General features: G+C 36.7%; 1 protein-coding gene across 1 annotated transcript; it reads left to right on the forward strand.

Annotated features, from left to right (window-relative positions):
• Positions 1-14,682: 14,682 nt before the first annotated feature.
• On the forward strand, positions 14,683-20,766 carry LOC149963192 (uncharacterized). The gene is made up of 6 exons (XM_090170507.1): positions 14,683-15,000; positions 16,204-16,273; positions 18,545-18,684; positions 20,120-20,226; positions 20,293-20,450; positions 20,515-20,766. The coding sequence occupies exons 1-6, from the start codon at positions 14,873-14,875 to the stop codon at positions 20,620-20,622; spliced, it is 711 nt and encodes a 236-aa protein (XP_090026633.1). The 5' UTR covers positions 14,683-14,872; the 3' UTR covers positions 20,623-20,766.

Consider the following 20,766-nt stretch of genomic DNA (forward strand, 5'->3'; position numbering starts at 1 on the left):
TCAATAAACTTTGCCATGTGGTTTCTACTTAATAGGCGAAAATTGGTCACGACTCGCGGGGCGACCGAGTGAAATGTCGGGAAAGGAGGGCGACGCTATGAACGAAAGGAGCGCGAAGTGAACGCGTTTTTTCAGCCCGAATTCCTTTGTGGACGAGAGTTGCCTCTAAATAACGATGGTGGCGTTGGGGTAGCGGCGACACTAGCCTAACAACAACGCCTACCCTCATTGCAGTCCAGGTGTAAATGGTCTTAGAATAAATCAAATTACCCTCCACGTTTAAAACCAACGTCTCACCCCTTCAATAATTTACCAGTTCGGAATCTAGGTAAAACCAAAGTTGAATCATCGAAAGTGATAACTATTCGATACACAAATCGTCAAAAGAAAAATAATATTACAAGCGAAGTAGAGAATTTGAAAAGTGCGGAAGAAATTTTTTCAAAACCCGTTGTCGTCTCTACTTCAGGACGATAAAATTTAGCAAATGTGTTGATTGCGATTGTCTGATTAAAACCACTGATAAAAGTGTTAATGTCAACACACGAGAAGAACATGTGTAGAGTTTCAAGTTCGAGTGGGATTTTAAACCAATCCTCAATAGTTTCACTAACTGGTTTTCAGTCGATTGAACTTTTCCATTTCGTTGTCGAAGTACTTGAAGAGAAATTTCAGAGTCAAATAGCTTGAAGCGTTTCTGACGGAGTATTATTAACTTTGATGAAACTAAAACTGGGAATTTCGCAATCCGCCATCGCCGTCCTGTTCAGAATAAGCCAACCCCTGACATCAATCTACTTTAAGCGTACCCTCAATCAGCTTTCGTCAGTGATCAAAGTCGTTATCAGATGGCTGAACAAAGACTCAATTGTACAAGCAATGCCAAGATACTCGTATCGTGCTCGACTGTTTGGAAGTGCAAATTGAGAAACTCCATTGCTTACCGTGCCTTGTAAAAACTTTTTCCCATCGCAAGGGCTGCCAGACGTGCAAAGTTTTAATTCGAGTCACTCCATCTGGAATTATTACTTTTGTAAGTAGGGCCATAAGTGTAAAATATTGTTACATAAATGTTACACTTCCTATTCTTCACATGCAAAAGTTTTATTATTATAAGTAAGAGTTGGGGTGGTTGGGTTAGACCCAACCTAGCACTTCCATTGTGCAGCCGGAATGTTGGAAAGATCGCTCGTTTCCAGCCTATGCATACCAAGATGCTCAAACCTTTAAGCCGCATGAGAATCACTGACACAAAGGACATGAGAGGAAGTTTCCTCCTCTGCAAGGCATGCCCTGTACATAGGACTCTAACTGATACCAATCAGATGCAGATGGCTATTAAGCTGGTAGTGACCTACAAGTAGGCCCGTAACCACCCTTATACTACTCTTAGAGAGTGAGAGCCACTCAGTTGCTCTTTTCTTAGAAGGCCCAGGAATAAACTCCTTAGCCTGCCTCTGACCTTCCGTCTCAAGCCAAAGCCTGACCTGCCTCTCAGCCATAGCGCCATGCACATGAATGCGAACCAGGCTATTGGGTATTGGAATAGCAGGTTCAGCATCTAAGAACCTAGCCTCCGCACCCTCTTTGGCCCGAGTGTCGGCGATCTCATTGCCATGATGCCCCTTATGACCAGGCACCCAATATATTTGAACCCTACTATGGGTGCCGAGTTCCGAAAGGAGATCCAGACAGCTAAGAACGAGCTTAGAAGTAATACTAAACTGATTAAGAGCCTTAAGGGCAGCCTGACTGTCCGAGAAAATCTGAACAGTCTTACCACGATACTCCTTCTTAAGACCGAAGTCTACACAGAAGCTGATGGCCGAAATCTCAGCCTGAAAAACCGTAGCAAAAACGCCAAGGCTCTCAGAGAAGCCAAACTTCTTAGTCTGACAATAAACTCCAGCACCCACCCCTGAGTGAGTCTTCGAGCCATCCCTGAACCAAACTATTTCACCCTTGGTTCCAAAAACTGTGTAGCCTGACCAGTCTAGAAACAATTAGCAGACCTCCACCAACCATTATGTTGTAACCGATAGGAACTCATTATTGCAACCTCTATATAAAGATGAAGCGGTAGAATATTCAGGAGCACCTCCAGATAAACGCTTTGGGCTGTTCTCATATGTCCTGTAATGCTAACACAGGTCAGCCTTTGCACAGTGCGTAGTTCAGCCTGAACTGACTTAAGCACTACCCAGGTAGCAAAAACACGTGTATTTATAGTGGAATTTTCGTATTTTTCGTTGCTAATACGTGTTTGAAAATTACACACGTGTAGAACACGTGGAATTTAGGGTTAAAAGCTCACGAAACACAGTTCGTGTAAATTCACACGTGATCTCCACGTGTCTTAAAGGTTTTTAACCCACGATTGGGTTTTGGTGTGAATTTACACGTGCCCTGAAGATGTTATATAAATGTTCAATTACACGAAAATCGGTTCGTGTAATTTCACACATGATCTCCGCGTGTTTTAAAGGTTTTTAACTCACGATGTTTTTTTCGTGTTAATTAACACGTGGCCTGAAGGTGTTTTTTTACTTTGTCTTAATTACATAATTAAAAAAGCAGGTTAAGCTTTGAAATGAAGAATATCTATGCGTATTATTATATCATAGGTCTAACATAGATGAAACGTCTGCTATGTCGTCAGGCACTCATAATCTCAATCAAAACTAAAACATCTGGCTATTTATAAATAAGTTAGCGGTGGTTCTGTGGTAGAACACTCGCCTGTCATGCAGGAGGGCTCGGGTTCGAATCCCGCCGGAAGCGATCGCAAATTGATACTAAGACGAATACCGTAAACATTTGGTGGAAACCCTGCCATTTGGACGTTGAGACGCTTACCGTAACCCTCAGCAGTGGTCCGTCCCAAAAGTCAAAAGGATGTTGGAGAGAAAACACTCATACAAACAAAACGCGAACACCACAAACTCATCACCCACAATCGTCATAACACGAACTCAAAATTCCCACACTGCACATAAACATTTAAATAAAAAAATTTCCAATAAAACTGAGTTGCACCGTCGCGACGGTGAGCGTTAACGAAAAAACTACCCAACCCAACCGCAAATTTTTTCGTTAACGCTCACCGTCACACAGTGGTTTTTCCACCCATTAAACTGCAAACACGGTTTTTCGACTTTGCCCCGGTAACGCGTTTTGCACTTTGCCCCGGTAATGCATTCGCAGCACACAGACAGACAGGGTGATTGTATAACCCCTCCTAGGCGAATATGTAAAAAATTAAAAATTAAAAAGTTGTTGTTGTTTTTAACTAACAATAACGCAATATTTTCATTTATGAATGTAGGAGAATTACTAGGGTTACGAGTGGAAGGTGTTATACAGGGACAAAGTATGTGTTCGAACGTAAATAACCGGTGTTAAAACACGTGGACGATCAGTGTATGATCACGTGAATGATTCTTGTTTAGACACGTAAAAATCGGTTGGAAATCACGTGCATGGTACGTATTTACACACGTGGCGATTGATGAATAAACACGTGGACGGTCGGTTTATACACACGTGGACGGTCGGTGTATGCACACATGCAAAAACGTTATAAAATAGTGCTGTAACACGTGTTTGAGGGTGACAGGCTCGCCGTTTTCCCCACGTGAACTCCACACGTGTACCGCACTATCATATTACTCGTGTTTCACACGTGTTTTTGCTACCTGGGTACCCTCGGCCACCATACCACTGCTGCATACGTCAGCTTAGACCTGATTATCATGGTATAGATCCAATACACAACCTTTGTGCTAAGATCGCAAGGCTTGCTAAATGGTACTCTCCAGTATAACATTTTTGCCTTACTGATACGGAGATCAAGATGTGGCTTCCATGTTAGTTTACTGTCGAGAATAACACTGAGGTGTTTCACCTCAGTTGATTTGACCAAGATGGTCCCAAAGAAAGAAATATCATTAATCAAGTCTTGTACCTTCCTCCGAGTGAAAAGAATCAGGCTCGCCTTGTCAGGATTGCCAGTGAGGCCAACATCCCTACACCAGCATTCCACAGAGATGAGAGCTTTTCTCATCATAGCCGAAATGGTTCATGGGAACTTCCCAGTAGAGATCATTGCGACATCGTCAGCGTATCCAAAGCCGCGACAGCCATCCCTGTTTAGCCTCACCAAGAGTTCGTCCACAACTAGGCCCCACAGCAGGGGTGAAAGAACACCCCCCTGAGGGCAGCCCCGGCTAGTGGTGACCCTCAGTGATTCGCCAAGCAAGGAGGCCGTCGCGACCCGATCAGTCAACATAGAGTCGATCCAAAGACACAACGTGTCATTGATACCAAAACGTTTAGCAGCCTTAAGAGACTTTATCAAAAGCCCCCTCGATGTCCAGAAAAACAGCTAACGCTATTTCTTTGAACTCAATTGCACGTTCGAGGCAGTTAATTATGCCATGAAGGGTAGTCTCAGTTGATTTGCAAAAGTTTTACCGAGAACTATTCACAAGACAGACAGCATTACGGGTCGTTTTGCGTCCGCTTGCTAACGCGTCACACGTAGCCTTTAACAGCGCCTCGCTAGTGGAGATTTTATTCTTGTTATGACGTCACTCCGTTACTAGCTCTTAGTAAAATATTCCCCAAAGTGACTAACTTATGGAACAATATTATAGACTCATGGTAGGGCCTATGGCGTCGGACAAGCAAATAACTAATGAGAGTGGACTATTAGAGAAGTGCTTGAGTTACACAGATGCGGTAATGGTTGATAAAGGTTGTGTTATTGAAGACCAATGCAGTAAAAAATCTCTGTAATTAATTTAATTACAAGAAGAAGCATAAGAAATTATCTCCCGTAAAGTTCCTTGAATCGTCCAGTATTGCGTGGGCAAGGGTACACGTTTTTAAACTTAAATACCAAGTGAGCTATTACGGAATGTAGACCAGATGCTTACAGTGGATGGGGCTGTTGTAAATTTATCAATTCCAATTTTGGCTAATAGCAAATTTTAATAATATATTACAGCTAATTTCAAACTAAAACAAATGGTATGTTCCCATTTATTCCAATTTTCCCTTCTCCCTTAGTTATCAGTTCTCCCAAAAACATGGTGTCCCATTTGTCCCAATTCCATTTCTCCGAACCGGAGTTCATTTAACCCAAAAATATGTATTCCCATTTTTCCCAACGATCAAGTTTCCCAAAAAAATTGATTCCCATTTCTCCCAACGATCAATATTCCCAAAAATATGGATTCCCCTTTCTCCCAATCATTATTTTCCAAATATATGGTAATTGCGCGGTTTTAGATCTCATCGGTACGAGTCGATATGTCGAAAAAAATACAGCGTAGCATTTTGACGGCATTATATTTTTTGACGACATTGTCTAATAAAATAGGAAGGGGCCCATATGTGAATTGACTTGGCGTTAGGTTAGGTTAGGTTAGGTTAGGTTAGGTTAAGTTAGATTAGGTTAGGTTAGGTTTACCACATTCATATGGGCAAAATTTTATGTACTTGCATATTAAAATAAAACTTAGATTCATGTTTATACCAAGTGTAATTTTGGGACAAATGGGATTTGGGATAACTATTTTGGGACAAATGGGATTGGGACGAATAGGATTGGGGGAAATGGGATTGGGAGAAATGGGAATTGGGAGAAATGGGAATTGGAAGAAATGGGATTGGGAGAAATTGGAATTGGGAGAACTATTTTGGGCGAAATGGGGGTAAACCAAACAAATTATTTTAAATATAAAAAGTATAATAAATTAAAAATAAAACAATTATAATTATATAAAATTAGTGTACTTGTAAATATATTTAAAATAAATACCTTGAAATTAAACCTTAACTTTCTATAACCTCATATAAACTTTTAAATAATAATTAATATACACTTTTAATAACTTGGGCAACACGAAACGCAAAAACATTTAAGACCTTTTCACACGAGCCAACTTTTTAAATCAAAATGCTGAGTCAGCAAAAATGGATCAGTGATCCATTTTTTTCTCGCGTACATTTTTGGTGGATCAACTCATCGAACTTTTATTCACACGAACCAACTAGTTGACTCAACTCAAGTTCACTCATCTAGTTGGATCAAAAAGTTGGCTAGTGTGAAAAGGCCTTAAATCTCTAAGAACATCAACCACCAAACATTCATCACAATTCTTTGAATAAATATGTAAATGGCATTTTTATCATCCTAAAATACTGTAGCTAGATTTAATTGAATTTGTCCATAATATTTATTTTTAGGTTTTAGAATAAATATAGAATTTTTCGTTTTCTTTATAAATTTAATATTGTCTGTCATTTCTCAAATGGTTTTCGAGGCACTATAGTAATTACTGAACTTTTTACTCCAATTAAAACTCCCTGAACAACTCCATCAGGATAACAAGCGTGATATGGATGCTCAGGTTGGATTACTAATCCCATCTTTGTCACAACATTTTGTCACAGGCAGTTATCTCATTCAGTTTCAACTCCAAACTTCGTTAGTGTGTTTATTTCCTGGGAAATTTTAATTTATAATTTTTTCTATTTTATTTGTTGGATATTTATTGAAGGTAAAAAGTTCAAAACACCTACCTGTTATCCTCCTGAGACGTTGTTCTTTCCATTCGCTGTTACACCGCTGTTTAGTAGATATAAAAATGTATTATTATTTTTGCATTTTCAGGAAGTTCATTTAAATACTGAGAAATGGTTTAGGCAATCCTTATACAGTTATCATTAACATCTCTGTTGTGAATGAATTGTGGTTGACATCCAATACGAAAATGTGAAGGTGTTGAATGACTAGCTGTGCTACCCTTGGGAAAAATATGCTTGTTTTATGCAGTTTCATATTTGGTTGCATTAAGAAATTTCATCAAGAACTATTTTTTGTTTTTAAATTTTCGTTAAATTCCATATTTTCAAACCGGCTTTTTTAAACTCAACAAAGATCTGTTATTGGAGTACCTATGTGCATTTCTGATGCAACGGTCTTTTGCATTGTCCACCACTTTTTTTATACCAGTACATGTTATTTCCTCCTTTTGTGTGTTTTCAGTTTGATTGACCAATAACAAAACTGCGATACAATGTTTGTAAAACCCACTGCTTCCGGCTGGACAGGTACAATGTACTAGAAATTCATTTTCATTTACTTCTAATGTAACATCGTGAAGCTCTTTTAGTATTCCACTTATTTGAAAAACCAGTGCTTCTACTTTATGGCCTTGTTCTTAATTATTACATTACAGGATACAATATGTTTACTTTTAAGTTTATTTTCACCGTCTTGTAAATCTAGGAGCAACAAACACAACACCCCATACAAGGAGAACGCAATTACGCAACCCGTCAAAAGTCGTTGATTTTCTTGCGTACATTTTTCATTGGTTAGACGCTTTAGCGCCTACTGCCGTCGGAAGGGGAAATTTCGGAAATTGCCTTCCCCTTTCCGTAAAACGTTCAGCGTAAACGTTCGTCCGATGAAATTTGTGAACAACACAGCGTTAGCGTGTTTAAAGGCTAGCTCGTTTTCCTAGTGTTTGTTGCTCCTAGTTGTAAATAGTCATCTTGGTTGCTAATTTATTTCATAATTTGAGGTATCGTCACTATAATGTGCATAACACCTAAAAAATTGATATTAGGCGTCGCAAAATCTCGTTATTTTGTCGACTAAAAGATTAAAGTTCGGTGGCAAAAAAAGAAAAGAAAATTGAACATGCTTATCATTCCCCCCAACCCCTCACTCGCTTGGCAGAGGCGGGCAGAGTCAACCGTAAATTTCGCACTTTACTGACTTTACCCACATTTTGCCACCGAACTTTGGAGCCCCTTTAACATCCCACCCACTGTCCCTATCCGGATTGTCCTTAATGGGGTCACTGGTAGTGTATTCGGCTACTGGTAGTGTATTCGGCTGCCGGGCCTGATTTCTGGGCCTGTTTGCGTCGACCCTCTGTTGCCTCCCAGAGGGGAGACGTATGTCGTTTTCCTTGTTGGGCCTGGATTTTGGGTTCGTGCAAATGGTGCTCACCATACCTGTCATTTGATAACCTTATTGGGGATGGTAATTGCAGTGGAATAGCTGTGCGAGGGTGGGTTCTCGGGCAGGCCCATGGTGTCGCCTTTTGTTGGGCCGTGATGAGGGCGTTTGTTTGCCATCTGTGAGCCTGTTTTTATGGCTGTCTCACTGGCCGAACGTTTGTTTCGCAAAGTGCATTTTTTGTCCGGCATGACTGTTTGTCTTGTGTGCCGCCGTAGTGCCCAGCGGAACGGTGGGGTACAAATACATAATCTTATGTTCATTCTTCTACATCACTGGCGTGCTGTAATTTCATCCATGGCTTACTGAATTAAAGCGTCCATTAGTTAAAGTGTTGGTTGCACGAAAAGTCGATAGTAATAAAATCGAACGAATGAGGGCTTGTTTTGAAGCCCTGTTCTCTTTCCAAAAATGTCATTGTTGAAACAAATTTACAATCCTAAATGTACTAATTTTGGGTCCGGAAATTACCTTTTTCGCTCCCCAAAATCCTGAAATTTTGCGCGATTTTTTCTCCTCCGTAGCACGAGCAAATCGAAGCTATAGCGTTATTCCTAAACTAGAAGTCCTGAACAGAATTTGAGGGATTCTGTTTACTTGGAGAAGTATTCAAACCCAAGATTTTAAATCATAATTTTAGGCTAATTATCTAAATAAAAAATATTTTTTTACGCGCGCGCTTCGCGACGCGTGCGACACGACGTTTTTGTGCGCAAGGAAATTTGGTTTAATATCATTTTTCTACTACGTAGCCTTGTGTATGCCCATGGACCAAATATAAACGGGACTCCCAGTTTTGACTTGAAAAAGCGCATATCAAAGCTGAGATTTGGAAATCACGGGTAAAGTTTAGTTCAAAGTGGACAAACTTGGCGTCGCTTCAGTCGATTTCATTGAGCTTCCGCTGCAAAGTTCGCGCTTTTAAAATTAAAATGGCGTCGTTGTTCTTGACACCTAATTGACCATTTTTAGATAGGTTTAGGTCTTATTTATTTAATATTTCGCTGCTGTAGGAGGATAAAAGCGTATTTTGAGTCTATTTATTCTTAGTTTAAATATTAATGGCTAAATAATGGTAGTTAAACATTGTTTTTATGGATTATGCAAAAATGATAGCCGCCACATTGGTAAGCCTCATATGGCAGGAATATTTTTTGTAAAATTTCCATGCCCAAAGCTCGAACCTCAACGTTACAAATTATGGATGGAAAAGTGTGGTAGAATTTCAGAAATTTCAGAACTCAGCTACAATATAGACTCCCATTATAAATCGTGGAAAAATGGCAACCGATTTTTATGTAGTATGCATTTCTCAGGTGGAAATGGTCCAAAGTGTAAACAGGAAGATCCAATACCATATGAAAAAAAGGCAAGTAAAAGAGAAATATACCAAAAAAGTGCCATTGTATCCTTATTTTAAATCTAATTTTATATCGTCTAGGTTGTTAGGCAATCATCCTTTTGTGGAAGGCGAGTAAATGTTGAGAATATTCTCACAACCTCTTCTCAAGTATTAACTGTTACATCTTCGTTAATGGACCTTCAATTAGGTAGCACAACTCCTGCCGTGAATTTAGCCATCTTAACTGGGAAGACCTTGACTTTAAGTAATATTAGAAATGACTTTCATTGTCCATTGGGATGGTGTGTGTCGTCTTTTTCAGAAAATGAACTTAAAATATCAAAGCCATCGGGAAACTTCCTAGTGCAACAACTAGTTTTGGATTCAAATTGCATCCCACAGTTATACGTGTATGGTCGTCAGATCAAAGATACTCATGACTTTGAAAAAGAGATACCACCTAAAATAAGCACTTTAGTTGAACTGGAACAACTTTTTTCAAATATCTCAAAGTGGCACATTTGTATTGGTAATAACGAAGATAACTTAGTCAAGACGTTAAGAAACCAAAAGTTGAAGGTTGGCCAATATGAAGTTATGAGCAACGCCATACACTCAATAAATTGTCTCGCTATTACAACAGCACCATCATCTCGTTGTTTAAAATGCCAAAAATATAGAAACAGCTTAAGAAAACAAATGTATATGTTAAAAAAAAGCAAAAAGCTGCTATTCAAAATGAGAAGACCACTTCTGAGATTAAGAAAAAAATAAGCTGCAACAAGCGCCGATTCAGTGAATCATTTATCCAAGAACAAATAAGAATGTTAAATAAAAAGTCAAAATATGGTAGGAGATGGAGCAGTGACATGATTAAGTGGTGTGCATTATTACAAGCCATTTCACCAAAGGCATATAGATTTTTAAAGGAATCTGGAGCGCTGGTATTGCCTCATAAAAATACTCTAGACAAATATTCAGCTGAACTTATTCGAAATCCAGGTTTTCATACAAAAGCGTTTGAAGAGCTTGGACAACATTTGGATTTAGACAATTGCCCACCTTTCAAAAAATACTGTAGTTTAGTTGTTGATGAAATGAAAATAAAGGAAGATATAGTGTATCGACGTCAAACTGGAGATTTGTCTGGATTGGTAGAAGGATATACCCCACTTGAATGTAGCTACTCATGTACTACAACTAATGGTGAAGTCTCTCACTGATAAAAAGAAATTTACTTTGGCATATTTTCCTTGTGATGGTTTAACATCTGCTGATTTAAATAATATTATATGGGATGCCATAGAACAACTTGAATCTATGGATTGCCGAGTTCTAGTAGTGATTGCCGATGGAGCATCATGTAATCGTAAATTTTTCAAATCAAACTCTACTTCAAACAATTATAGTTTTAATTGCATTAACCACTATGCCTTAAATGATGTCCCGCGAAAAATATATTTCATGGCAGACCCCCCACATTTGTTAAAAACTACCCGAAATTGTTTTTTCAATAGTGGCTTTGGAACCAAATCTCGAAGACTGTACAAAAACAAGAAAGAAATTCTATGGACACACATTATTCGCCTTTATGAACTTGATTCAAAGAAAATTATTCGCAAGTGCCCAAAACTGAAATATCAACATTGCTTCTTGGGTTGGTTTCAGAAAATGAAGGTGAAATTCGCTTGTCAGGTTATGAGCAAGACTGTCGCCAATGCCCTAGAAATGGAATTTGGTGAAGAGTGCAGTGAAACTGTACAATTCATCAAAGTAATAGATAAGTTCTTTGACCTTGTAAACACGAGGAATTTTGATGAAGGCAGGCGTAAAATAAATTTTAATTTGAACCCCTATACAAGTATTCAGGACTCCCGACTAAAAGTATACATTAAACTTCTCCTCTTAAAATTTTTAAACAGTGCTTATATTAATGTTTTCTTTAATTTTCAGTGGTTAGAAAATGATTTTGTACAGCATTTTGAAAACTGGGAAAAAGAAATTGAAGAACGCCCTAATTTCACCAATGCGGAAAAGGAAACTATGTTACTTAGTAAACAGACTTTAGAAGGACTTAAATCTACTGGTGAGTTTCTGGATTATTTATCTCGAGAAATTTATATATTAATTGTAACTTCATATTTACTTAAGCCATGTCTGTCGCAGAAATTACCAGGTTTCTTTTGCAGAAAGGGGCAAAATTTGTTTTAACCAGAAATCTGAACCAGGACATAATAGAACAAGATTTTTCAAAGCAACGTTCGCTAGCTGGATCATCACAAATTCCAACTACCATACAATTTGGACAAACTCTTGGTAAAACCAAGATATTAAGTAATATTGCACCAGCTCAAGCGGGAAACACTGCAACTAAATAAAAACTATAAATAATCAAAAACCATTGGTGTAAAAACTATTTTATTATTATTACTTCTATTAAAAAAAATTAACTGATATAAATAACTTTTGTAACTTTAAAAATTTTTGGTATAAATAATTATTTCTTTTTACAATTTCATTTACTGTTTGCTAAATATATGGTTTGAACATGCCAATTATTTTGGCAAATTTTCACTTCGCATTTTTAGGCCCTTTAGTAAACCAGGCCTAGCATGAACAGTTGCATTTTTCTTCTTTTGGTATTGATATATCAGCAGGTTGGCAAATCCTTTCCCAAAGGTATTTGATATGCAATCCAGAACTAATTTTAAGCTTTTATTACTAATTTCTGGAGGTAAACCTTCCCATAGTACTTTCCATTTTTCTAAAAGAGGTTTCTCATTTAAAATGTGATTCACTGCCCTTTCTTTAATTCTTTTCTCCATAGTCGCTTCTTTTCTCAAGTTGAAATACTTATTCAAAATTTTTATAACCTCAACTAAAAACTCATGGCAAAGTTCATTAACGCAAAAAAGACCTCCTCTGTTGACTTTAATAGTCCATAATTCATTCTCTTTTCCTTCGAAAGGTTTCGTAAAGTTTGATCTAATTTTATTTTGTAGAAGGGGACATTTAACTGATCTATATAAACGTCTTATCATTGCACCAAATACATAATGCAAAGCTTGAGTATCTTCTCCTACAGCTGTTATACATTCAGTATTAGTAGTACTATCCTTGGCCACCTTGAATGCTAATAATTTAATGAAAAGTCTACCAATTCCACGAATGTGCTAACCTATGAAATTAGAATTATCGTATCATTAAAAATACACTGTACTTCAGTCATTGGAGCCTAAATGACTTTACTGACTGATAGTGATAACTTTAAAAAAATTTTAAGTTCCTGCAAAGCAAAACTTCCATTCAAAATATTTTGCCCTACTAATATAATTTCATTTGGTGTCCCACATTTTCTTAAAGGTTCCAAAATGACTCGCAGAGTGATATTAATCTCATCAAGTTTATCCAAAATCACAAATTCTAGCGAGTGTGAAACTTTCTCGCAGATTTCAGCAATTTGACCAGTTTTACTGTTTTGGTACTTAAGTAGAAACTGAAAACTCGCTTGAATAAAATTTGATGCAAGGCGGTGATCTATTAAACCTGAAAATAATTTACCATGATAAGTTATTAGAGTTAACAATAATAAGATAATTTGCAGATACATACTATTCAAATTTTTAACAAAGTCATTTTTTGTAGCGATTTTCCCCAAATCTCCTGGATGCAATCGTCGCGAAGGAGGACACTCTCTGCTCAAATATGTAAAAAATTCAATAGACTTAAATCTAAAAATTGCCTACATCACCATTTTAAACCAGACTAGTAATATGGATGATCGTGTTCTAAACGTAATTTTATAAATTCCATTTGGTTTGAGTTCATATCGTTTATAGTTATAATTATATAAATAAATACGCTAAGCCTTATTACATAAATAAATACGCTAAAACTCTGGCTAAAACTTTTATATAAATAAATAAGCTAAGCCTTAGTTTGTAATTTTTACGAAACGCGAAAAATACAACGCGTTTATTTTTGTTTTAGAGTTTCGGAAAATCGGCGCCAGACGACAGTACTCGGAATGATAGTTGAACTGAATTCTGAAAGCGCTTTCAAGAATTCTGTTGTACCTCAGTAAGTTTTCCGTTTTAGGCCGCGCCTACCGCGTCAAAAATCCGTGAAAAGGGAGTTCCGTTAATATTTGGTCCATGGTATGCCCAAGGTTCGTAAAAAAGGGTGGTTTGATTTTTTCAAACATCTTCTTGGTCAAGACCTTCTTAGTCGAGACCCCCTTGGTGTATGCCTATTTCAATTACTACTGCGTAGGATTTTTTCCTAGGTGTTAAATCAGCCGGTTTTTAATCCCAGATGTAAAGAAATGTATTACATACAATTAGCAAATGATGCGCTTCGCATTTTCTGACGTCACGGGTGCCGAAAATAATTTTAGAAATCTGGAAATTCGCCGAAAAACTTGATTTCTCGCATTTTGACTTCTTTTTATTATAATTCAAAGACCGCTTTTACAGATTTTGATGAAATTTTCTGTACTTGCTATAAAATGTTTGCTCTTTCTAATGAATCATTAATTATCCATAGCTAAAATTTCGTGCAACCAAGACTTTATTGATATAATTTTAAGTTAAACGCTTGTATATGTTTAATATAACCCATAAGAAACAACGATGAAAGCTCAAGATTTGATTTACCTACTTCGTTCTGTCAGTCACCACACGTTCATAAAAGTGCAAAAACTGATAATTATTTTCACTGGGCCCTCTGGCTCTTGTTCCTATCCCCTAGATTTTAGTTTAAAGAACTTACGCTTGGTGGCGCTACTGATTCTTTTGGTTTCAAATAATCCGGAACTAGAAAAGCAAATGGTTAGTTGACTTTGGATGAATGTAGCATTTTAAATTGTAAATTTTTTCCTTAAAAATCTCGGACACAAAACATTCGATTGCAATCACCCGTAGAATGAGTTAAGGAATATAAGATTAATTTTTCAATATTGAATTTGGAAAACTACTCTCACAGTCCCAAAGTCATATAAAATCACCCTAGGATAGAGATAATGCTGGGAATAGTAAGACTATTTTTGACTGATGAGAATGAAAACGCCTTCGTTTGGTGGTTAATATATAAGGCAATGTACAAGTCGAGGTTACAGCTGAAATTCCTGCTAAAGTAAAGAAATAGTGGTTAGTTTGCGAAATGCACCTAAAAATGTATTCAAAGATCTATGGCTGTGGTATAATGACTTTGAGATCTAACCAAAAACATAGAATCTGATATCTGTACCTATCTCCTGCTTTACCTCTAAAGATAGATCTTTCTGTTATCGGTTAAATAAAATTCCTTTTATAATTTAAATTATAAACAGGCAAATTAGAAGAGGTTCAATAATTCAGGCCTCAGATGCAAGGTTGAAAAGAAGCAGCCAGCAAAAGCTCTCTGGTAACAAGAATCGAAAAGCCATCCCATCGAGGTGCAATTCAGGGAACAGACTCCAAATAAGCCGAGGAATTTTGTTTATCGTTTGTACCATGGCTTTTTTCTACAGTATCTACGCATATTTTTTCCTGTACATCGAATATCCGTCAAGTGTGAACGTGGAAGTTGTATTTCCCAAAACAATTTCCAAACCCAGCGTCACATTATGTTCAAAAAACGGGTTAGTTGTTTTCTTCAATAAAAACATAATAATATGTTTAAAAAATGTTCAGATAGAGAAATTTATTCCTGAAAGTTTGGTTTTTAGTCGAGCAGAACGCTATGACAGTAAGCGTCATTTTATACAGCCATTTACAGATACTTCATTGTCTAATCCCGGATCATTGTCAATATATATATAATAATAAATATAACAAACTATGTTATTAGCTTATTTCATAACTCTCTCTCTCTCAAAAACGCTTAATATTGGACTTATCCGTGTCAATTACAAAAACCATAATGATGAATCTTCATCTTAGCTTTTATGCTATTGGACCGAATCCCATTGAACCCGCTAATCCTGATTTCTGTAAGATTGGTTGTCATGACTACAAGTTTTAGAATAATTGAACTCCGTCGTTAAACGAGCTCAAGCATGTATCGTAGCCGACGGTGGCATAATTGAACCGTTGCTCAGTATTTATTTGATTTAGTCGCATTAAAACTAATCAGATTATTTTATTATCAAACATTGAATTCATTAACCTTTAATTTATCCGTTCTGATTGGCAACAACTTTCTAATTGGAATTAAATCCGTAAACCTATTCTCGAGATAGTGTAAAATTGAATGACTTTGAACCATCTCTTCAAGGTCATTAAATTTTACACTATTAAATGTCCCCCTGCACGAGGAATGTTCCATAGAAATTTTAAATGAAAAAAAGTTTTTCGGTTATTTATCAATTTTTTGTTTTTTTTTTAATGGACACCCTGTATAAAAAGCACTTATTTATAAAAAATTTTTATCGCTTCTCTTCTTTTTACATATTGTTAAAATGAGAGTAGTTTTATTTGCGTAATGTTTATTTTGGTTAGGTGTTGTTAGGCTAGGATCTGTTGGCGTTCATCATGTATTAACAAACGGTTTGGCCAAAATATTTTATTCTGTAAAATTCGCTATTTCTGCAGTTTTCGGTTGTATACGGATCAGCAAAATGGAACTGCTTAAGCGAGACGCTTTTAGTCCCTTGGACTATAAGTCAGAAGATTGGACCACAAAAATAGCAACAGTTCCTCATTATAGTTTAAATTGTTAAAATATTGATTTGATAAACTACTCCTTAAATTAAAATCTTGATAGTGATAGGTTAACCGTGCCGTACTATTAAAAAATTTAGAATTGAAAAAGTTAAATATCTCAGTTAATCATATTTTAACAGATGGAAATTCAGTGAAATTTATAAGTATAGTAACAAGTTCACGAAAATGGAAAAGGTTACTAGTGATCAGGTAAAGAAAATATCTTTTTTTTTTAGGATTAATATACAATGCAAGTGGTCAGGAAATAAGTGCCTGAAAATGTTATTTAGCCAAAATATTCTTTTAGCGTTGCTATTAAAAATACAAAGATAGTGTGTTTAAAAAAGAATGGGGTGACAGAAGATTAAATAATTTGAAATTTTTATACAACCTTCTGTCCCTCTCTGCAAATTGTCTGGATTTATCACCTCCAACTTTAGATATATTGGGGCACGTTTTAAAGGGGAACGGTCAAACTTAAACCAGTTAAATAGCCCTGTAGCCCATTAAAAACTAAAATTTATGGCGAAAACCGCATCAAAAAATATTGAGTGGTTAATTTTTAATAAAATAAAGATATTTCGGGAAATCGAAAAGCGCGCATCCGCCGCGACACCTGGTGAGAAGTCGGTGAGACAGAAAAAAAACGTAAAAGTGCGCGCTGCTAAACACAAAAAATAGGTTTTGCACGTGCGGCGCGTTCCAGTTCTAAGAGACCTAAGCCTAAATTGCGCGATTTTAAAAGTTAGGATAGTTCGCAAATCGCTCATACGGGGTTAGGGGCACTGGCGGCAGCCCCTAAGATGGCGGCGAAAATTCAAACCCAAACACCTGGTGTTATTTTTCGTATCAACTTTTTGGGCCAAAAGCTATTTTTCAAGACAAAAAAAGGTACGTGTTAGTATATTTAAACTCGTACCCTAGATTCGAATACTGAGAGCTTTCACATTGATGGTTTTGTTACGAAGCGTTTACCCTTTTCTGTCATGTGACCTCAGAAAAATCGGGCTCCATCGGTTGCGGCACGGCCAATATCGATCACGCGTTGCCGCGCTATATAGCGAATTTTTTCTGAGTTCCGGCGGGAAGTGGGTAAACGCTATCGGCAACGCGCGAGAGAGTGATTTCGAATCTAGGGTACGAGTTTAAATTATCTTTGGTATATTGAACGTCTTGTTAATCTTTTGGTACGGAAATAAGGCCATATTTGTAAAAGCTTGGCCGTTCCCCTTTAATTATCTAGTCACAAGGAAGCCACAGTCAAAAGACGATAGGTTATTAGTATTTTCAATTTAAAGGACATGGGAGGATTAACAAAGGAAAATCCCCCGTAACGATTTTTTAGCACAGATGCTTTATATATCAATGTAAGAATTCATGCCAAGTTTTAGATCTGACAAAATTTGTTTTCCAAGAGATACAGGTCCGAATAATTTGCGCATTTTCCTGATATTTTCAATGGGAAAATGGGAACAATCAAACACCCGATGATTTATCAAAAAGGACCTTAAAGATTTCGACTAAATTACAAACACTGCCTCCAAATATCATGAGCAACACCCTTAAGTAGTTTTATATTCAGGAGATGAGCGGATTTAGCTCTATCACCGGATTTGTGTGATTGTTCCCATTTTCCCATTGAAAATATCTGGAAAATGCGCAAATTACTCGCCCCTGTATCTCTTGAAAACAAACTTTGTCAGATCTTAAACTTTGCAGGAATTCTTACATCTGTGCTAAATTTCATCAAAATCGTTAGGGGGGGGGGGGGAGGGATTTTCCCATGTTAATCCGCTCATGTCCTTTATATTAGGAAACTTGTTAGGACCATGTGTTTCAATATAATGTTTTTAAAATAATTTCATGATTTATCGACAATGACGATGTACTTATCAGCTTATCAGCTTCGATAAGCTTAAGAAATATTTTTTCTAAGGCTATAGGAACTTAAGAACAAGTGCCTTAAATTTAAAGCAAATGACGGCTCGACGTGAAGTAGTTCTTTTTTCAATAGATGTCGCTAGCGTCGAAATAAAAAAGGCGGTACCCCTCGCGTTGATTGGATCGTTTGTAAATTGGTCAATAACATAAATCAGAGCAATTATAAACAATATTTTACATGGGATGTATAATTTAAGTTCAAGCCCACTAAATAGAGTATAGGTTGTCTAACTATAATACCCTACAATGTCTTTCTGACGACATTATCATTTAGCTATTTGAAATTTTAGCTTCCTTTGACATAAATAGATGGCACCACGCTCTCCATTAAAGTTGCGTTTGTCGAGGAATCGGAAAGATTCATGGCCATCTCTAATAACAGGGGTCTTTTCATAGTGCAATGATAGAGCCGCCAATATCGTATGACTTTTTCGAATCGGGCATTAGGAAGCTCTTACTATTTGGAATTCGTCGAGACTATTGACGGCTTTTACAGAAGTCTACCTCATATTTTTGTATTTGGTTTCTTTTAATGTTTAGTTATTGGAACTCGAGGACCTACTACTGAAAATTAATTCTTCACTTGTGTTTGAAATGAATCAGCAGCCAGAGGACATTTTTAAATCTTGCTCAATTGACAACCCTGTGTATTCGAGAAATGTCATTGATTCTCTTTGCTCGTAAGAACCAATTTTTCTAATTGAAGTCCCAATGGAAATAAATATTAAGTAGCAATGTGTTAATTAACGGACTACAGTGCTCGATGAAAAATAATTATTGGTAATTTTTTGTTCGCGTGACTAAACTCACAATTGTCAGGGCAGCCTAAGAAAGGGAAACGTTTTGATTAAAATAATACCGATTTCCGTTATTTTATAATTTGTTCGAATTTCTATTGAAATTACAACTGTAACTGTGCTCAACAATTGCAATTAATTTAAAATGATAAATAATAATTAGACGAATCAAGAATGTAAACAAAATCTACCCCAAATTAAGAAATATAACTTAAAAGGTTAAGATTTTATCAAGAATGTATTTATTTATACTCAGGGAGAATGAATATGTCGAGATCATTTTTAGCGTATCTCCAATTCCACCCGTTGGGGCCCCCGCCCCCCGGTATGCTCCTCCGCTTTAATAAAATCAAATAATACTGCAATCTCAACTTGGTTCTTAAAAATTACGTTTTTCGACGCGATTAACGCTGCTGCGAGGACGCAAAAAATAAGACCGCCTCCTTCCCCCCCCCCCCTTAGCGTGACGTTGCTAGGGCCTCAACGTGTCAGTCGATAGTCTCGACATATTCATTCTCCTTGAGTATAAATAAATACATTCTTGATTTTATCGAAGTTCTTAAATTTCTCCAGTACTATTGATTTAGAATATTAATATAAAACAATGAATTATTTCGGACGCGGTACACCCTTTTTTGTTTGAATGAGCAATTGGGTTTTTTACGAGAAATAGTGAAAATATGATGAATTATTAATTATTTGATTAATTATCGTTTGGGGCGTCTTTACTGAATTTTAGTGATTTCCTTTCCAAATTATAAATTACACTTTCAACGTTGTATGTACTTTTTATGCGCCATCGCTATTCCTAGTTTAAAAATATTTTTAAAAAGTAGGATGCTTATAAGTAAATTTTGCTTCTTGAGCAAAGTGTTTTGAAATTAGTCAGCGTCTAAGTGTTTTGAAACTAGTCAGCGTCTAAGTATTTTGAAACTAGTCAGCGTCTAAGTGTTTTGAAACTAGTCAGCGTCTAAGTGTTTTGAAACTAGTCAGCGTCTAAGTGTTTTGAAACTAGTCAGCGTCTAAGTGTTTTGAAACTAGTCAGCGTCTAAGTGTTTTGAAACTAGTCAGCGTCTAAGTGTTTTGAAACTAGTCAGCGTCTAAGTGTTTGGAAACTAGTCAGCGTCTAAGTGTTTGGAAACTAGTCAGCGTCTAAGTGTTTGGAAACTAGTCAGCGTCTAAGTGTTTTGAAACTAGTCAGCGTCTAAGTGTTTTGAAACTAGTCAGCGTCTAAGTGTTTGGAAACTAGTCAGCGTCTAAGTGTTTGGAAACTAGTCAGCGTCTAAATTAACAATTTCATATTGTGACTCGAATTTAGGAATAAGAAGTTGAAAGCATTTCTCGAAGACTTTTCCATTTGTTATTCTCTAAACAGTTGCTTTAACAACGACGGTTTGTTTTCGGATTGGATACCCGAAGATGAAAGTAATAAAATTTTTATTTGACTTTTTAATTTGAATTGGTAAATCACAATAATCATTTCTTCTTAAGCGCTCTCTTTTCGAATGGATCTGTTTAACAACTTTGACTTGGTCTTCAGCAACTTATTTTGGGAAGTGTTCATCCACGACCCGCACAATTTCCCGGAATCAACGATCGTCGACCTTTACGTAACTCCAAATACGTATTCGATGGTGTCCTTCATGCGGGTAAACCACAAATGGTTCAATCGCTTCTGATTCAAACCTGATTTTATTATTTTTTCCTTTCCAGACGACAATTCACTCTTTACCACCACCTTACGGAACGAAATGCGTTGAATATGGCTCAAAGGAAGCGACTGGATCTGAACACGGCGACTATTTTGTAACGAACATTTGAAAACCATTATCTTTGCGCGTTACCAATTTGTAATAATCCGGGTTGACTTTCAATAATGATTCGATCAACGATCATAGTACAACGAACCTTGCAAATTACAACAAACACTAGAATCTATAAACCATTTATTGGCTAGTGCAAGCA

The sequence above is a fragment of the Leiobunum rupestre genome, chromosome 1 (assembly GCF_980474605.1).
Source record: "Leiobunum rupestre chromosome 1, qqLeiRupe1.1.hap1, whole genome shotgun sequence".
Classification (NCBI taxonomy): Eukaryota; Metazoa; Arthropoda; class Arachnida; order Opiliones; family Sclerosomatidae; genus Leiobunum; species Leiobunum rupestre.

What these genes read in the sequence shown, in the direction of transcription:
- LOC149963192 (XM_090170507.1), top strand. Translation starts at nt 14,873, where the DNA reads ATGGCTTTTTTCTACAGTATCTACGCATATTTTTTCCTGTACATCGAA. An exon ending in GTCATTGATTCTCTTTGCTC is followed by an intron (nt 18,685 to 20,119) that starts GTAAGAACCAAT and finishes ACTCGAATTTAG; the next exon opens with GAATAAGAAGTTGAAAGCAT. An exon ending in TTGGATACCCGAAGATGAAA is followed by an intron (nt 20,227 to 20,292) that starts GTAATAAAATTT and finishes TTTCTTCTTAAG; the next exon opens with CGCTCTCTTTTCGAATGGAT.